The 18,305-nt window shown below is 41.7% G+C and overlaps 1 protein-coding gene across 1 annotated transcript in view; it reads right to left on the bottom strand.

Annotated features, from left to right (window-relative positions):
- The window catches only part of CHRDL1 (chordin like 1), a 49,831-nt gene that overhangs the window by 20,471 nt on the left and 11,055 nt on the right, over positions 1-18,305 (bottom strand). Inside the window, exons 3-5 of the mRNA XM_087727028.1 lie at positions 12,632-12,744; positions 10,534-10,627; positions 4,702-4,841 (exon numbers count right to left, since the gene is read on the bottom strand). Coding sequence (XP_087583154.1) covers positions 4,702-4,841; positions 10,534-10,627; positions 12,632-12,744 — 347 coding nt within the window. The remainder of the gene's footprint in view (positions 1-4,701; positions 4,842-10,533; positions 10,628-12,631; positions 12,745-18,305) is intronic.

The following is an 18,305-nucleotide window of genomic DNA, read 5'->3' as shown; positions in this document are numbered from 1 at the left end:
CTCTGAATTGGAGGGCCATTCTCTTCTAGAATGGCACAAGAGAGGTCCCTTGTTCCAAAATCAGAGCTAGAAATATGCATAGATGCTTATTCTTCTCTTGTGTCTTGATGGTCAAAGTGTGAATTGTTTGTTGACTTTGTTGTGTGAACTTTGTTGATGGCAATTCAATTGATTCATATCTTGGAGTTGAAGCCATAAATGTTTGAACCAAATCAACCAGGTTTTAGATATCAGGAAGGAATATAAATGCTTTTGTTCCCTACTATTCAGTCAGAACCAAACAAGCTTCTTGGATGAGAAGTGAAATGCCTTCAAAGAAAAACAAGAAAGTCCACTTGCATCTTGAATAAGTACCTTTGAGATTCCTCTATTTATCTATCTATCTATCTATCTATCTATCTATCTATCTATCTATCTATCTATCTATCTATCTATCTACTTGCGGCTTCGGGGGGTGGAGCCTGCCGCCGTCGGGAGCTCAACGAAGCTCCTGCCAGGACTCTGGTTCGTATATCTTATAAGATCTATAGATATCTCCCCTTTCTGGCAGAAAGGGGCAGGGAGAAGGTCAGTCGTTAGGATCTCTTTGTAATTCATAGCTTTTTTTTTGCTGTGAATGGAGAAGAGGTTCAACATTAGCTGAGCCTTTACTCCGGCCAGTTTTCCGCGCTGCCTTTTTTGCAGCCCTAGGCAGATTGCCACCCCCCCCAGGACAAAGCTAAGCTATTTAAATGTTAATCCGGGCGGGGACCATTCCTGAGGAATTTCTTCCATTACTATTTAAAATACCAGCTTCAACTTCGCAAAAGGCTCCCTTTCTTTTTTAGCTACGTCACAAGATGGCGATCTCGTAGCTTTTGTGTTTGATGTGACGTACTTAGTCAGCCCTACCCTCCTGAAGGCTTCTCCGTACTAATTGCTAAAAGATTAACTGAGGGGAGCAGAGACTTTGATTTTTGGCTCGCTTGATTGCTTGTCTTTTATTTTTACTCTGGAATGGCTCCCAAACCTAAACAGAAGCGCTTCCTTAATAACATATCTCCAAAAACTGCTATGAAGCCGCTACCCTTGTCTCCTACACCCTCCACGGGAGATTTGCTAACACAAGAATTTCTTCTCAAAACGCTTAATGATTTCAGACAGGAAATTAATCAACTGATATCGGATTTATATGATCAATTTGATGCTAAAATTGCTCAGGCAAAGGAGGATATGATCGGAGTAATGACAGTCATGACAGATTATATTGCTGAAACGGAGGACAAATTGGAACTTTTGGAAGAAACTAACCTTAATTTGATATCCAAAATTCAAACGTTACAACAGGAAATTGAAACTGCTCAAAAACAACTTGTCATGATAAATTATAATAAGACTGCCTTTGCAATAAGAGTTAGAGGACTGCGTGAAAACCAACAGGAGAATTTGAAACAGATCTTCTTTGAGGCTTTCAGCCGCTTGGTGGGAAGTCCGGGATTTAACTTTGATTGGCAGATTCAAAGAATTTACCGCCAGAATTCGTGGGTAGCAAAACAGCGACAGCTTCCGAGGGACATAATAATATACTTTACCACAAGGGAATCCAGAAATGAGATAATACAGAGGCTTTACGGAAAGAGGTTGAGAATTGATGGACAGGACTTGATTGTTTTTAAAGAGATACCATCTCAAATATTAAGAACAAGGAAAGAGTACGCTTTCTTAACCGAAGAACTCAGAAATTCTCAGATTCCATACAAATGGGAAGTCCCAGCTGGTATTACAGTTACATTTGGCAACCAAAAACACCGCATTAATTCTGTCTGTGAAGCCCGAGAATTTTACTACGAGACCCTGAAGGCGGGACTTCCTGATTCATCCGGACCTGGAGAGAGACAAGGAGAAGGAGAAGACAAACAGCGAGACACGTGGCTACAAGGCGGAGGGTGTTGCTTTCCTCTTCCGGAAGGGCAGAAGACTAAAGAATAAAGACTAAGCGATGTTCTTAAAGCTTTATGATTTCCGTCTGGGATAAAATGGAAAAGTGGTATATTGATGATGAGACATGGAGACTGAAAGAAGCGTTGCTGATTGTGGACACATATTGTATATAAGATTTGTCTGAATTCTAACTCAAATTGCGCATGAATTATTTTCCTAGGCGAGGAGAGCGGAGATTGCGATCTTTTTGAGTTGTGGTTTGGGACGAACGGAGTTGGGAGGCGCGTGGGAGAGGGAAGGGTAGCGAAAGCTTAATTAGACTACTTGGGGCTAGAATGCAAGCTGATGTTTGTTTGAGTTGCTATTTCAATATAAGGTCAAGAAAGATTGGTTGGAGAGTCTTCAGGAAAGTGGAGTAAATATGGGAGGAGCAATGGACGCGGATAAAATATATATATGGACATGGATAAAGGCAGGGTGGAAGGTAAAAAATTTACATGTGGAGGTGGGTAAGGATAGAAAGGGAGGTGTTGGAAATGAAAAATGAAAGAAGTACTTGAGTTTAATGGTTTTATAGAAAGGTTTGGATATTCGGATAAAAAAGAGATAAATTAAAGGTTTGAATAGATAGATAAAGCAATGAGACTTTTAGTTGGGGAATCCTAATTGATCAACTTACCTGGCTCTAATACAGTTTGAAACCCTGCAAGTAGTAAAATAATCGAAATTTGGAATGAGCTACATTGTTTAAGATTTACAGATAATGGGAAGCTGTGTTAACGTAGTGGGTTTATTGACCCTTCTCTGTTTCTCCTTTCTTTTTGGGTGTGTGTGTGCTTTTTTTTTTTCTTCTTTATTTTTTATTATTCTCTTTTTTTTTTTTTGGCTTTTCTTTTCTTTTATTTTTTTAATTTTAAAGTTAGCTGGCCTTATTATACTCAAATGCTTGTTAAAGAATTATGCCGGGTATGGGACCTGCGAAGCCGTAAGGGGGTTAGGGAGGGGGGATTATAGGGGGGAGGGGGGAGGGTGGAATTACAGTTTCAATTCTTAGAACAATAAGAATTCACTTGTATACTGCGGCTCGTTTTCCTTTTTTTTTTCTTTTTCTCTTTTATTTATTTTTTTTTTAAAAAAAACAAACTGATGGATACACCAAAGTGAGGAGAAGAGGGAAAGAGGAGGGAGAAGTAAAGAGGGAGTGAGAGGGAATGTAAGGAGGGTGAGATGGAGGGAGGGGGAGATGTCTGAGGGGGAAGGGAAGTAGAAGAGGGGAATGCTGGAGGGGTGAAATGAAAGTTGGAGGGGGAGAAGAGAGGGTGTATGGGGGATTGAAGTGTTATGTTGGGGTTTTTTTTTTCTTTTTTTTTCTCTTTGTTTTTTTGTTACGCACAGTATATAAGTGATTGTATAAAATGAAAATGAAAATGAAATAAATAAAATGTATTGAAAAAAAAAAAAGAAAGTCCACTTGCATCTTGAATAAGTACCTTTGAGATTCCTCTATCTATCTATCTATCTATCTATCTATCTATCTATCTATCTATCTATCTATCTATCTATCTATCTATCTATCTACCTACCTACCTACCTACCTACCTACCTACCGTATCTTCTATTATCTGCCTGCCTGCCTGCTTATTTACCTATCTACCTATCTACCTATCTACCTATCTACCTACCTACATACTGTATCTTCTATTATCTATCTGCCTGCCTGCCTGCCTGCCTACCTACCCACAATATCTTCTATTATCTGCCTGCTTGCCTATCTATCATCTATCTATCTATCTATCTATCTATCTATCTATCTATCTATCTATCTATCTATCTATCTACTGCTTGCTTGCCTATCTATCATCTATCTATCTATCTATCTATCTATCTATCTATCTATCATCTATCTATCTATCTATCTATCTATCTATCTATCTATCTATCTATCTATCTATCTATCTATCTATCTATCTATCACCACTAGACGATGAAGCATAGTTTCTGAAAGTTGGGAGGGAGAGGCTGCCTTTACCCTCTGTCTCTCATAGATACTCCCTGGTCTGAGCTGCCTCTAACTCCTCTGGAATGGACCTCCACCCTGGGAATCCAGACTATATCCCATTGCACATGGATATGGCTGAGAATCTGTTCAGTTCACAACATATAGAAAGATTTAACCATAGTTTCAATTTGGAAAATGTGACCATTCTAGACCGAGCCAAGTCCAAAAGTGCCAGGGAATTTCTAGAAGCCTGGGTCTCTGACAAATCAGCCATCGACAGACACATAGACATCAACAACAGCTATGGAAAAAAGAGACAATCACCCAGCCCAAAAGGGAACAAAAAGACCCAAGTACCTCTCCACCAGCAATCAGCATCCAGAAAACCATAGATTATCTCCAAGGTTAACATCAGACCAACTATCAAGTAAACAATACCCCAATCAAGAAACTGACAAAGAGCCATCAGTAAACAGCCCAACCAAAGAATCTCTAAGACTGCCCCCCACAACCCACCCACACAGACAGGCATGTCAACAGGTATAAACTGACAGCAAACAGCACTCCTTACTACCAGTAGCACTGATGATGTTACCTAGTTAGGGTAATGAAACATCTGCAAGAGAACAAACAAGCTCAAAGTGCACCAAGGGCCCCTGAAACCAATAGCATTTATCACAAAGTAATAACCAATCCAGAGAGCACCAAGGAGCCCATCCTACAAGTATCCTCTCCCATCAAAGCCAATTTGTGCCAGGCAGAAGCCACAGGGTTTCACTTACAGAACAAATGCACTGCCAACACTGATTGGGTTGTTTGCCTTTGAAGACTCCTTCCATGCTGAACATCTCCCCATGTTGGTAAATGGTATCGTTGTAATTGCAGGCCTTGCCTGTTGTGATGTTTGAAGCAACGGATGGATCTGGAAAAGGAAACAGCAGACGGGGAAAAAGCATGAACACAACCAAGCTCACCCAAGAGGCTCAAACAGGACAGATTGAAAAGGGTAAATATACATATCCCAGGATAACATTGCAGGATCCAGTCTGGTTGGTCACCAAGACGAGAGGTTTCATATTCAGAGCTTTTAGACGCCTCCCTCACAGCTCATCCTCAAGAAATTGGTCTCTGCAGAAAGTGTGATTTGGGCTACTCTATGCGTAGTAATTTAGGCTCAGAGACTAAAATGCTGAGTTTATCGATCAGAAAGGTCGGCAGTTCGGCGGTTTGAATCCCTAGAACCACGTAACAGAGTGAGCTCCCGTTACTTGTCCCAGCTTCTGCCAACCTCGCAGTTTGAAAGCACATTAAAAAATGCAAGTAGAAAAATAGGAACCACCTTTGGTGGGAAGAGAACAGCGTTCCATGCGCCTTCGGCTTTTAGTCATGCTGGCCACATGACCAGAGATGACTCCGGAGAGCGCTGGCTCTTCGGCTTTGAAACGGAGATGAGCACTGCCCCCTAGAGCCAGGAATGACTAGCACATATGTGCAAGGAGAATCTTTACCTTTACCTTTTATGCGTAGTATTTATGTGGTGTCTGGTTGTGTGTGGCTTTTTATTTGTTGAGTGGGATGTTGATGGCGGGCTATTAAGTCATTGGCTGTTGTTTCCTTGTGCTGCCAAGTCCTCGGCTTCTAAGAACCTGATAAGCTGAAATAGCCCAAAGTACACATTCTGTAGAGAGATGTTCCCTGAGGATTGGCTTCAACACAAAAGCTCAGAAGATTAAACCTCTGGTCCCGGCGACCAACCCAGATTGGATCCTGCAGATAAAAAGTTCTCCAAACTTCACGACAGATGGCTTTGCTAGTAGTTTTGCTAGGTCATTTTGGTGTCTACCTGGTAACTTTAAGACTTGTGGACTTCAACTCCCAGGATTCCCGAGTCAGCACCTCAATTCTGGGAGTTGAAGTCCATGTCTCAAAGTTGCCAAGGTTGGATACCCCTTTTTTTAGTCCATGATTCAAATATCTTACGCGCATTTCTCCCTTAGCTTCTTCCAATATTTCTTTTCCTTGTTCCTATACTGTCCTTTTCCCCCACCCCCAATATTCTTTTTTTATTCCATTTTTATTGAACATTTTTCATAGCAATAAACACTTGAACTTGGGGCATTCAGAGAAAAAAAATGGGTGCCATAACAGATGCAAATTCTCAAATCAACCATGGCATCTCCACAACCTCTGAAATCCCATGTCAAAGGCTAAATTCTTCATCAGTGTGTCAATGAAGAGTCTCAATCATCCAAGTAGAGTTGTCTCAAGTTGCCTGAAGGTTGAAATACTGCAACTGGACTAATTTTTGTTGTTGTTAGTTTGAGAGATGTTTCACTGCCCATCCAGGCAGCTGCAGAAGTCAGAGAAAGGCAGTTAGGCAGAGTTGTTGGAATGTACTAACTCCTGCCACACCCACCTCAGGGGGTTCCTCCCCAACATGCATTGCAAAATGTCAGGTAGTCTGAAGGTTGTCTGAAGTTGTCTGAAGGTTGAATGATTGCAACTTGGACTAAGCTGCCCTGGTGGGGGGTGACAAATCTCTCAAACTAACAACAAAATTAGAATGTATATATAGAACACAGAATAATAGAGTCAGAAGCAAGGGTGAAATCCAGCAGGTTCTGTCTTGAGAACCGGTAGTGGAAAATTTAAGTGGTTCAGAGAACCGGCAAATACCACCTCTGGCTGGCCCAGAGTAGGGTGGGAATGGAGATTTTGCAATATCCTTCCCCCAAAAGTGGGGAGGGAATGGAGATTTTGCAATATCCTTCACCCAAAAGTGGGGAGGGAATGGGGATTTTGCAGTATCCTTCCCCTGCCATGCCCACCAAGCCACACCCGCAAAACAGGTAGCAAAATTTTTTGAATTTCACCACTGGTCGGAAGGGACATTGGAGGTCTTCTAGTCTAGCCCCCTGCTCAAGCAGGGGACCCTATACTATTTCAGACAAATAGTTCTCCAGTCTCTTTTTGAAAGCCTGCAGTGATTGAGCACCCACAACCTCTGAAGGCAAGTTGTTCCGTTGCTTGATTGATGACTGATCATTATTAACCGATAATTCAATTGGTTGATTAGTCCAGTTGCAATGATTCAACCTTCAGACAACCTTTCTACATCAATGAATTCTGAATCACATCTAGACTGTAGGTTGCTAGTTTCCAAATCCACATTCAACCGCCTCTGCCAAATCTTTCTTGCCTGCTGTTCTGTTGCATTTCATAATAGCTGCTCTCTGGGCAATGTTGATCCAATTGTTCCACTGTAATGTTGTACAACTGTGACTCTTTTGTAAATGGGAATAAGCAAGATGATGAGAAGGTAGCCAAGAGCTTCAAGACACCAGGTGTTAAGCATGCAGGAAGATTTTTCTCACCCCTTCCAAAATATCTTGCTTAATCTCTGTCATAACATGATCTCTTGAAATATAAAAAAACCCCTATACACACCCATTTATTGTCAGTTTGTTGCATAAATTCAAATCCAGAAGCACGCACAGATATCTGATGCAGCTGGATTCATTAACTTCTTTATATACATAATAATAGATGAATAAATGTACAATACCAACAGGTGGTTCTTCCAAGTAAACACAAGGCAGGAGAGTTAGTTTCGTATCAGCAGACAAGCCCAGACAGACTGCTAGTTTACTTCTCAGAGCAGCAGACTGCTTAAGTTTCTGTTTCAATTCTCTGCACAGACTCAGATCTGTTTAAGCTCCCATTGGCTGACTTAGTTACCATGCTTATTCATTGCCTGACCTTGTTCCCATGTCTCTCCCACTCATGAATATTTTAACATTTATACAGTCATAAATGCCTACTGACTTGCTTATTTTTTCTGGCTGACCTTGCCTGGTTATAAAGTAATGTTGGGTTGCAGCAAATGTAGTTGACAAGGCTGTTGGCTACCTCTTACGGAGAAACCACCATTGTTTGTTTATCTGGGGAGAAGATGGGTTTTCAGCATACCGGTAGTTCTTGACTTACAACAGTTCATTTGGTGACCATTCAAAGTTATAATAGCACTTGAAAAAAATGACTTATGACTGTTTTTCACACATGCAATCATTGCAGCATCCCCGTGTCAAAATTCAGGCACTTGGCAACTGACTCGTATTTATGACAGTTGCAGTGATCCACTTTTGCAACCTTCTGATGAGTGAAGTCAATGGGGAAGCCAGATTCATTTAACAACCATCTTATTAATTTAACATCCACAGTGATTGACTTAACAACTGTGGCAAGAAAAATCTTGAAGTGGGACAAAATAATTTAACAACTGTCTTGCTTAGTAATAGAAAGTTTGGCCGCAATGCTGGTCGTAAGTCGAGGACTATCTGTGCTGCAAACAGCCAGCCAGATATTAAGAAGCACAGAAAAATAGGATTAAAGGTAAAGGTTTCCCTCGCACATCTGTGCTAGTCGTTCCCGACTCTAGGGGGCAGTGCCCATCTCCATTTCAAAGCCTGAACGCACAAAAAAAAAAGAGCGCAGATGTTTAATAAACTTAAAAAACTGAAGGTCGCTATAACCTGTATACAGGAAGTGCATATTAAAAGGGAACATAGGAGCTTACTGGAAAACAAAAAACTAGGGAAATTATATATAGCACTGGCAGATAAAAAAAAAAGAGGGATAGCAACCTATATAAAGGAAAAAATAAACTCCAAAGAAGTCTACTCTGATGAAGAAGGCAGGATGCTAATGATTGAATTAGAGACAACAGAAAAACCGATATTATTAATAGTCATATACGTATGCACCAAATCAGAAACAAGAGGAATTCTATAGGAAATTACACAACAAAATAAACAAATTAGAATATGAAAATATTTGCTTAACTGGGGATTATAATGCAATAGTAAATAAAAAAATGGACTATGAAAGCAAAAAAAATAAAATAAAAAAAATACGTTAACCAAATCCTTTTTTGAGATGGCAATGGAATATAAACTACATACTTGGAGAGAAAGGCACAAAACAAGAAAGCAATATACCTTTTATTCGAACCCCCACCAGTCTTTATCAAGAATTGACATGGTCTATGTAATCAATTAGACGAAATTGAAATAGAAGCAAATGAGTGGGCAGATCATAATCCAAGAAAATTAAGATGGAAAGGTCAAAGAAAAAGAAAAAGATGATGAATTCAAATATTGTAAATGAAATAGAATATACTCAAATGAGGAGAAAGAATTAAAATTATTTTTTAGAATTTAGCTAAAATCTTAACAAATACCTCCCCAAAATGTTGGAAATGCAAATCAATACACGGAATATGTTACCATTTATAGTGGACCTGTGAGGAGAGTAAAAAGGATCAAAAATTGGCTGGAGGTGATAACAGGGGTTAAAATAGAATGGAAACCTGAAGGTTTTTTTAAAATTAGGAATAATGTCTGCGAAATATAAAAAAGAAATCCAGTATTTAATACTACATATAATTACGGCGGCAAGGATTGCCTTTGCCCAGAAATGGAAAAACAAATTAACTCCAAGCGAAGATGAAATAATAAGAAAGGTTATGGATTGTGCTGAAACGGACAAACTAACTGAAGAAATCCAGTGAAAAGAAGAATCAGAATTCTACCAGATATGGGATAAATGGTATAGGTGGATGGAGGAAAAAAACAAGAATCAATGAAGGAATATAACAAAACTCAAAAAAATAATAGTTATGAGTAAAATAAGAGGGTTAAGAATGGTGAAATCCAAATGAAATATAATAGAAGGGGAAATAATATAAGGTGAGCGGTATCGATCAATAATTGCTATTAGAAAGAACAGGAAGCTCCTGTTCGTATTGTATTGTGTAAATGTAGTGCACGTTTAAGTTTTGTGTGTGTGTATTTTACATGTTTGCTAATAAAAAAAAAGAAATTTTGGCCTCAATACTGGTCATAAGTCGAGGACTATCTGTACTGCAACAGCCAGCCAGATATTAAGAAGCACAGAAAAAAAGTATTAAAAGTAAAGGTTCCCCTCGCACATCTGTGCTAGTCGTTCCTGACTCTAGGGGGCGGTGCTCATCTCCATTTCAAAGCCGAAGAGCCAGCGCTGTCCAAAGATGTCTCCGTGGTCATGTGGCCGGCATGACTAAACACCGAAGGCGCATGGAACACTGTTACTTTCCCACCAAAGGTGGTCCATATTTTTTTACTTGCATGTATACGTGCTTTCGAACTGCTAGGTGGGCAGAAGCTGGGACAAGTAACGGGAGCTCAACCCATTATGCGGTGCTAGGGATTTGAACCGCCAAACTGCTGACCTTTCTGATTGACAACCTCAGCGTCTTAGCCACTGAGCCACCACATCCCTTAAAAAAAAAAATGATTATCACATACCAAAAAGGAAGAGAAGGCAAAAATGACTTGTCCTACATGAAGGGGACACCACCCATTTAATGCTCTGTGATGAAGAAAATGTGAAACCCCTATAGATTCTATGGGGAAGAAGAGACTCTGTTCTCTGCTGATCACCAATGGGCTGGGTAATAATAGACTTTTGCTGTGTGACAGACACTTTTTGTTATTTTTGGACAGGGCAATGCTCAGTCTGGCATTTTCAGCAGCAAATATTCTAGACCACTTTGTTGCACTAGAGACACAGATTACCTGGACACTTTGGACAGCATTTTGTGGGTTCAAATACTTGGTTGGAACATCGCAAGGTTGCACACTTGACTTTCATACACAGCACGTTCCCCCCCTGAAGAAATCAAAGTAAAAAAACAGACCTTCCGTAAATACATTTTGTCATGCCTGCAAGCCATCTTTTCTTTTGGATTTCAGGCCTGCCACACTTTCTACTGCCTACTTTCTATTGTGGGAAAATGGGGGGTTTTATACGGTGTTGGGTGATAGGTAGCCATAACAACATTCTTCCTAAAAACTCAAGGTCATCTTTGTCTCTGCACCTGGCTGGAACTGGATGGGTGGAATCTGTCTTCATGGCAGTGGAAGATTGGACCATGTGATGAACTTGTGTGTGCTGGGGCAGGATCTTGAACTTTCAACTGGGGGTGGGGGGGTGGGGAACCTGGAAGCTTTCAGATTTGGGTTTTCCCAGATGTGCCAACATGGCTCTCTTAATAAATTGGAACTTTGAGGAATCCTTTGCCTCAGATTCTGATTTAATTTTGGATGCTATTTGGAACCCTGACACAGCTAGCATGCAAAGTGGCTGTTTTATTTGAGCACCGGGGGGCTTCAGAACAAAGAATTGCACCTCCAGTGCCAAAAATGCTTCTTTCTGCTGGTGGCTCCTGCTTCTGAAGACCCTTGCTCACTGGATGTTGACTTCAATCGGCTTTGATAGGCTCGGTCATTCATGTTATAATTGCTACCTCTCTGCAGTTAAATGCAGGTGGTCCTCAACTTACGACCTTGTGAAGTGAATCGCTGCAGTTGTAGCAACATGATTGTTAAGTAACACTGGATTTCCACACACACCCCGCCCCCGTTGACTTTTCAGAATTTGCAAAACATGATCATACGACTCTGGGATGCTGTAACCATCGTAAATACGAACCAGTTGCCAAGCATCCAAATTCTGATCATGTGACATGAGGATGTCGCAATGGTTGTGTGAAAAACAGCCATAAATCACTTTTTTTCAGTGCTGTGCTAACACCGAACAGTCACTAAATGAATGGTTGTAAGTCGAGGACTCTGCAATGGAAAGGAATGGTGCAATGAATGAATGTAGGTCAAACTCATACAGATTGGAACAAAAGCTTAGCTGTCCCTTCATGAAAAGCCTCTTGATGGTGAACTGCACTCATCCCACTAGTTGTGGTCCACCAGTGGCCTGAGGAGCTGGCTACAGTCAGACAGTGAGGAGGTTGGGGAGGAACATGGGCCAATCTTGGAGTCTGGGAAAGGCTCGGACAAGGGCTCTGCGTCAGAGGCAGAGAGGGGGCCAGGACCCTCTGACAGTTATCAGCTGCCTCCGGAATCTCTGGAGTCTGACATCAGCGAGGCAGAAAAACAATGGGAGCCTGTTCCCAGTGTGCACATGCACAGAGCTGCCTGAGGGCAAGAACAATTAAGGTAAGAATGATGACTTGGGAGTAAGACTTGGAGATGATTGCCCCCTCTCATAAGACATAAAGGAGGAGCAAAGGGACATGAGCCTTTACAGGAAGCAATTTGTTCATCTAGTCCAGTGGTCTCAACCTTCCTAATACAGTTCCTCATGTTGTGGTGACCCCTAACCATAAAATTATTTTATTATTCCGTATTTTTTTGAAAATATGTGGTTTTCCAATGGTCTTAGGTGACCCCCGTGAAAGGGTCATTCGACCCCCAAAGGGATCGCGACCCACAGGTTGAGAACCGCTGATCTAGTCAGTTCATGCTCTGAGACATGCTCTGTTCGACACTGTGCTCCATTTGGCCTTGCAAAACTAATTGGCAATTAGGTCTCTGGCAGCGTTTCAAGGGAGATAAAGGCGGGCGCTTATTCAAATTACCCTGAAACTCGAGCAGACATCTGTCGGACTCTTCACAGACTGTTTGTGAATCCTTACGGGCTGTGAATGACTATAATTCACAGCCGTTTAAATAAAAGACTGTTTTGGGGACTATGATTGTGATTTATGCTTTCTCGGGAAGCCTAGGTCAGAACAGGACTGAGTGGCCTTTTACTCCTCTGGAATGGACACCCTTCCCTCCTGGAAATCCACCTCTTCACTAAATCCAATCCCATTACCTCTGTGCAGCGACATTCGAGGCAGGGAACAAGTCCATGGGGTTCAAGGTAAGGGTTCCATCTTTGTCCTATTTGATACTTCTTAGCTTGAAACATGCAGTAGGTTTCTGAATCTGCCAAAAAGAAAAGAGAGAGAGAAAGAGAAATTGTGAACTGGTGACCAAGAGCAACAAGAGTCCTCGACTTACAACACTTCGTTTAGTGGACCTTCCAAAGTTACAATGGCGTCCCTCTTGGAGGGAGAGGTAATTCAAAAAATACTAGACTGTGCAGAAACGAACAGATTAATGTTGGCAATTAAAGAGAAGGAAGAATCGGAGTATTATAAGATAGGGGGATGTTTTTATCCCTGGATAGAAAAGAAATATAGACAAAAAGAAACAGAAAATTGAATAATTTGGAAAAGAACGTAGAACAATAGGGGAGGAGTTGAATTAAAAGGCAATTGAAATTGAAATGCAAAGGTAAGATAAAAATAGATTAAAAATTATGTAACTGTTAAATATGATGACACAAAGATTGTACTCAGATGACACACGGTAAAATTAATGATGTAAGAGTGGTTATGGAAAAATAAAATAAAATAAATACTTCTCAAAAAAAGTTACAATGGTACTGAAAAAAAGTGACTTATGAATGTTTTTCATACTTATAACAGTTGCATGTGAACATGATCAAAATTCAAACATTTGGCAACTGGTTCATATTTATGACCGTCGCTTTGTCCCAAGGTCATGCCATCACCTTTTGCAAACAAGCAAAGTCAATGGGGAAGCCAGATTCACTTAACAACCGGGTTACTAGTTTAACAACTGTAGTGATTCACTTAATGTGATAAGAAAGGTTGTAAAATGGGGCACAACTCACTTAACAACAGTCTCATTTAGCAACAGAAAGTTTTGGCTCAATTGTGGTCATACGTTGAGGACTCCCTGTGTTTAATTTCTGTAGAAAAGATGTACATCATCATTGTAGTTAACATAGATGGGGCTGTTACTAGTCTATGTCTAATCATGCTGGGATGTTTGTTTGCCTGCTTCATGAGACATTCAACTCTGTATCTTCTTACCAGATTTCTCCAGATGGGCACCACTGATTGACTCATTAGCCTGCTTATAAGATTTGCAAAATTCTACCCGGCATAAGCACCTCTTCTAGCAACATGTATGTTAAAAATTTAGTGAATCCCGATTTACTGAATTTTATAAAGTTAGTTCTCTTTTGACAAGTGTTAAGCCGAACGCCCCTAAATCCTGTTCGTATTGAGGTCACACATACTTGGAAACACAGCTCCTTGCTTCGCATCTTGGCTTGCTCTTTAATCTCAGTTTGGCTGAAAGAGACCAGTTTCCTGAATCTGATGAGACCTCTGGATGATTCTTAAACCTGTTCTGACCGAGGCTTCTCAAGAGCATAAAGCAAATTCCTGATCCCAACAAAACCTCCTTTTATTAGCTTACTGTGAATGCTGCTCATTCACATACAGCAAATATGTATGTGAATACATACTGTATTTGTATTCACATACATATTTGTATGTGAATACAAATTCAGGGAGGATTCACAGTCACAGACCTTATCTGGCTTGGAGAGCTGCCAGGCTGATGTCTGCAAAACTTGGCCAGGAGTTTCGGAGAGTCACGAACCAATTAAGTGAACTGTCTCCTGCAAACTCCACTCCCTTTTTGCTCCTCTTTTATTTCCTCTAGGAGGGGCCATTCATTGTCCACCTGTGGCCTTCCTCCCAAGTCGACCCCTGTTCTTTAGCTGTTCCCTTCATCTGGCAACTCTGCACATGCCCACACTGGGAACAGGCTCCAGCTTTTCATCTGCCTCACTGATGTCTGACTCTGAAGGCAGCTGGTAACTGTCAGACGGCTCTGGCCTCCTCTCTGCCTCTGACACAGAGCCCTCGTCAGAGCCTTCCCCAGACTCCAGGACTGGCCCAGGTTCCTCCCCAACCTCCTCACTGTCCAAATCTGCTGCCACAACAAAACCATATTTCAGTTTCCAAAACAAACTTTCATTTTTCAGGCTATTTGAAAGCACCCAACTCATTCAAACTGGATCATGATTTAGCTCCTTTTTTGGGTCTGCACAATAAATTGACTGATAAAATAACAAAGAAGCTCAGTTCTAAGTTTAAAAAAAACACTTAACCAGTGTTAACACTAGCCTAGTTCACATGTTATGCTGAAGCAGACATTAGGCCTTTAAGTAACCTGGTTAAGTATGAAGGCAACCCTTTGTTTGCCCTGGGATTTGTTCCTGAGAAAACAAGCTGGTTTTATGCTGAGTAACTTGGAGTTTATATAACGTCAGGACCGATGCAAATTAAACACGTAGCATCAACCTGAACTGAGGAGATCCATAACAAGAATGTTGCTGAGATGAGCCCTTCAAATCTGGTCACCCCAATCAACTTTCCATCCTGCTTCGAGAAGAAAGAAAAATCCAAGGAAGGTTTGGCGGCTCATGCAAAAAAACAAAAACAAACCAGCTTTCATTTTGGGTGAGTGCAGACTGAACAAAATGTTCATACCAGTGAGGCAATGAACTGGAAATGCCACTCGGAGTCCATTGGCCTCGCTTGGAGCACAGCTATCTGCACACACCTCAGCCGAATAAATAAGCTTATTTGGACCACCTCCATCTTTTCCCCTTCGGCTTGTTAGAGTTGTTGGGATAAAGATAGAAAACTATTTAAATTTGGTTCTTGAATTTGGTTACAAAATATAGAGGGAAACACAGGATGTGTGAAAAACAGCCAGTGAAAGCGATTCCTGTGATATTGCTGCCCTGCTGAAAAATCTCCCTGCGTTTTTTTGGGGGAGGGTCTTCCGGTTCTTATTCCACTTATGGAAATTGTCTTCCGAGAACTACAGTAATAGATTTGCAAACCATTCGCTCTGCATTTCTGTCTTCGATGATGCTATGACTTTTCACTCAACTCTGAACTTTTCATTTTATATTTACTCTTTAATTCAATTGATTCATTAATTAAACTTAGTTTGGTGGTCACCAGACTAACCACAACAGACAAACTGCCACTTTGCCAAGGATTTTAAAAATAGAATGAAATCTGGATACAGGCCGTTCTTAACTGACTATGGAGAGCAGTCCATATTCTCCTTCTTTCCTTCTACCTCCCTGCTCCTGCCTCATCCTCCTGCTCCCCCCCACCGTCGTCCTTCATTTAGATCCATGATGGTGAACCTATGGTACATGTGGTCTCAAGCTGTTGCCCATTGCTCTTCCAGGTCCGGTGCGCCGGCCAGCTGGTCTTCACATGTGCATGCTGGGAAGATAATCTTCCAGTTTCCGGCACTCACATGTGCACTGGCCACCTGGTCTTCTGCTTTCTGGCGCATATGTGCACAAGAAGACCAGCTGGCTGGTGTACATTTGCATGCCGGAAACCAGAAGATCATCTTCCCAATGCGCACATGCGCACAGGCAGCTGCCCTTCTGGTTTCCAGCACACGCATGTGCGCTCCTGTTTTGGCACTCAGTGTTGAAAAAGTTTGCCAACACTAATCTAGATCAAGCTTTAAACTTTAAATCTTCTTGGCTTTGTTGTTGGCCAAACATAAGTGATTATTGGTGTGTGTTTCTGGTAGTAGCTGACATAGCAGATGCACTGGGCTCTGTCCCTCTTCACATTCGTATAACGTGATGATTGTCTGAAATGGTATACGGCTTCCTGTCAGAGCAAGGGGTTGGACTAGAAGATCTTCAAGGTCCCTTCCAACTCTGTTATTCTGTTAAGAGCCTCCACTTGAGTATATTGATTTTACACTTAATGCACTCCAACCCTCAACCTATTCAGGGCCCTCCAGGTAGTAGCAGGGAGGTCAGATCCTTCAGCTATATCCTCTTTTAATATTATTCCTTGCCCAATGGTTTCCTTCCTCCATCTTTTCATTCAACTTTGTTCTTGTCCATGTATTTTTTTTCCTCTGGGTTCAACATGAATCCTCTTCAAACACTGAGCTTGTTGATCAGAATGGTCGACAGTTTGACGGTTCAAATTCCTAGTACAGGTCTCCTGTGTGACCAGGGGGTTGGACCAGATGACCTCCAAGGTCCCTCCCAACTCTGTTACTGTCTGTGTATACTGATCAAAAGAGAGAAAACTATGGATGTGAAATAAAAGTAGAAAGAAAAGCTGCATGGCTATTGCCTGGATCCATGGGAGAGTAGACTCCAAATATCTGCAAGATATCAAATTGCGCTTCCTATTATAGAACTGCATGGTGTTCTGGGCCCCCTCCGTCCGGTAATGAACGCAGACACAGGTTTAGCTATTTGCCACTCTTTATTCACTGCAATTATAATTCTGTTGGCTGAAAGCCCAGACACGACTCACTGGCAAGACGTTGGCAGCAACCCAGACTCCAACAGACACGGGAACACAAGGCAGACCAGACAAGGAGTTCTCCAGATTACTACATGTTGTGTCCTGCAAAAGGACTCCTCCCAAAGTCTCTTCTTATATACTCTCTTGGGAGGGGCCAAGCCACAACCACATGGGCTTGATTATCTCTTATGAGTCTGTCTCCGTAACTGCTGTCTCCGTTTCTCCACCCTTCATTGCCTGGCATCAGGGACAAACTCCCTTTTATCTTCCCCACTGCTCCATGGCTCAGGCGCCTCCTGGTGGCCAACCAGCCTCTCTGGTCCCTGCTCTGAGTCTGAACCTTGCCCAGCATCCTCCACATCTTCCATAGAAGACTCATAGGGTTCCTCGCTATCGGAGTCCATCGGCAGCTCCAACGGCTCCTGCTGGGCCACAATAGCATGGTATGTCTGAAAATCTTTCACCCATGGCAGTCTTTTCAGTATAGGTGGTCCTCATCTTATGACCACAATTGAGCCCAACATCTATGTTGTTAAATTTGTTAAATTTGAGTTTTGCCCCATTTTACGACTTTTCACACCACATTTGTTAAGTGAATCACTGCCGTTGTTAAATTATTAACACGGTTGTTAAGTGAATCTGGTTTCCCCATTGAATTTGCTTGTCAGAAGGTCGCAAAGGGGGATCTCATGACCCCGGGACACTGCAACCGTCATAAATGTGAGTCAGTCATCAAGCATCTAAGTGTAAATCACGCAACCATAGACAGTGGTCGTAAGAGTGAAAAATGGGCGTAAGTCACTTTTTTCAGTGCCATTGTAACTTCAAATGGTCACTACATGAACCATGGTAAGTCAAGGACTATCTGTATTTCACATAACGCCCTTTATTTGGTGCTGGAAATTCAGCCATCATTAGAATATTAGCTAATGAAATCACCTGGCTTTGTACTACAGTAAACCAAAAATTAGCAGGGACATGGTGGCTCAGTGGCTAAGATGCTGAGCTTGTCGATCAGCAATTCAGCGGTTCGAATCCCTAGCACCCCGTAATGGCTTGAGCTCCCGTTACTTGTCCCAGCTTCTGCCAACCTAGCAGTTCGAAAGCACATAAAAAATGCAAGTAGAAAAATAGGAATCAGCTTTGGTGGGATGGTAACAGCGTTCCATTCGCCTTCAGCATTTACTCATGCCGGCCACATGAGCACGGAGATGTCTTTGGTTAGCACTGGTTCTTTGGCTTTGAAATGGAGATGAGCACCGCCCCTAGACTGGGGAATGACTAGCACATATGTGTGAGGGGAACCTTTAAATC

The sequence above is a fragment of the Thamnophis sirtalis genome, unplaced genomic scaffold (assembly GCF_051295495.1).
Source record: "Thamnophis sirtalis isolate CommonGarterSnake01/CBP01778 unplaced genomic scaffold, rThaSir2_p1.2 scaffold_13, whole genome shotgun sequence".
Classification (NCBI taxonomy): Eukaryota; Metazoa; Chordata; class Lepidosauria; order Squamata; family Natricidae; genus Thamnophis; species Thamnophis sirtalis.
The sequence above is the reverse complement of the archived record's forward strand: the minus strand, read 5'-3'. Positions and strand labels throughout refer to the sequence as shown.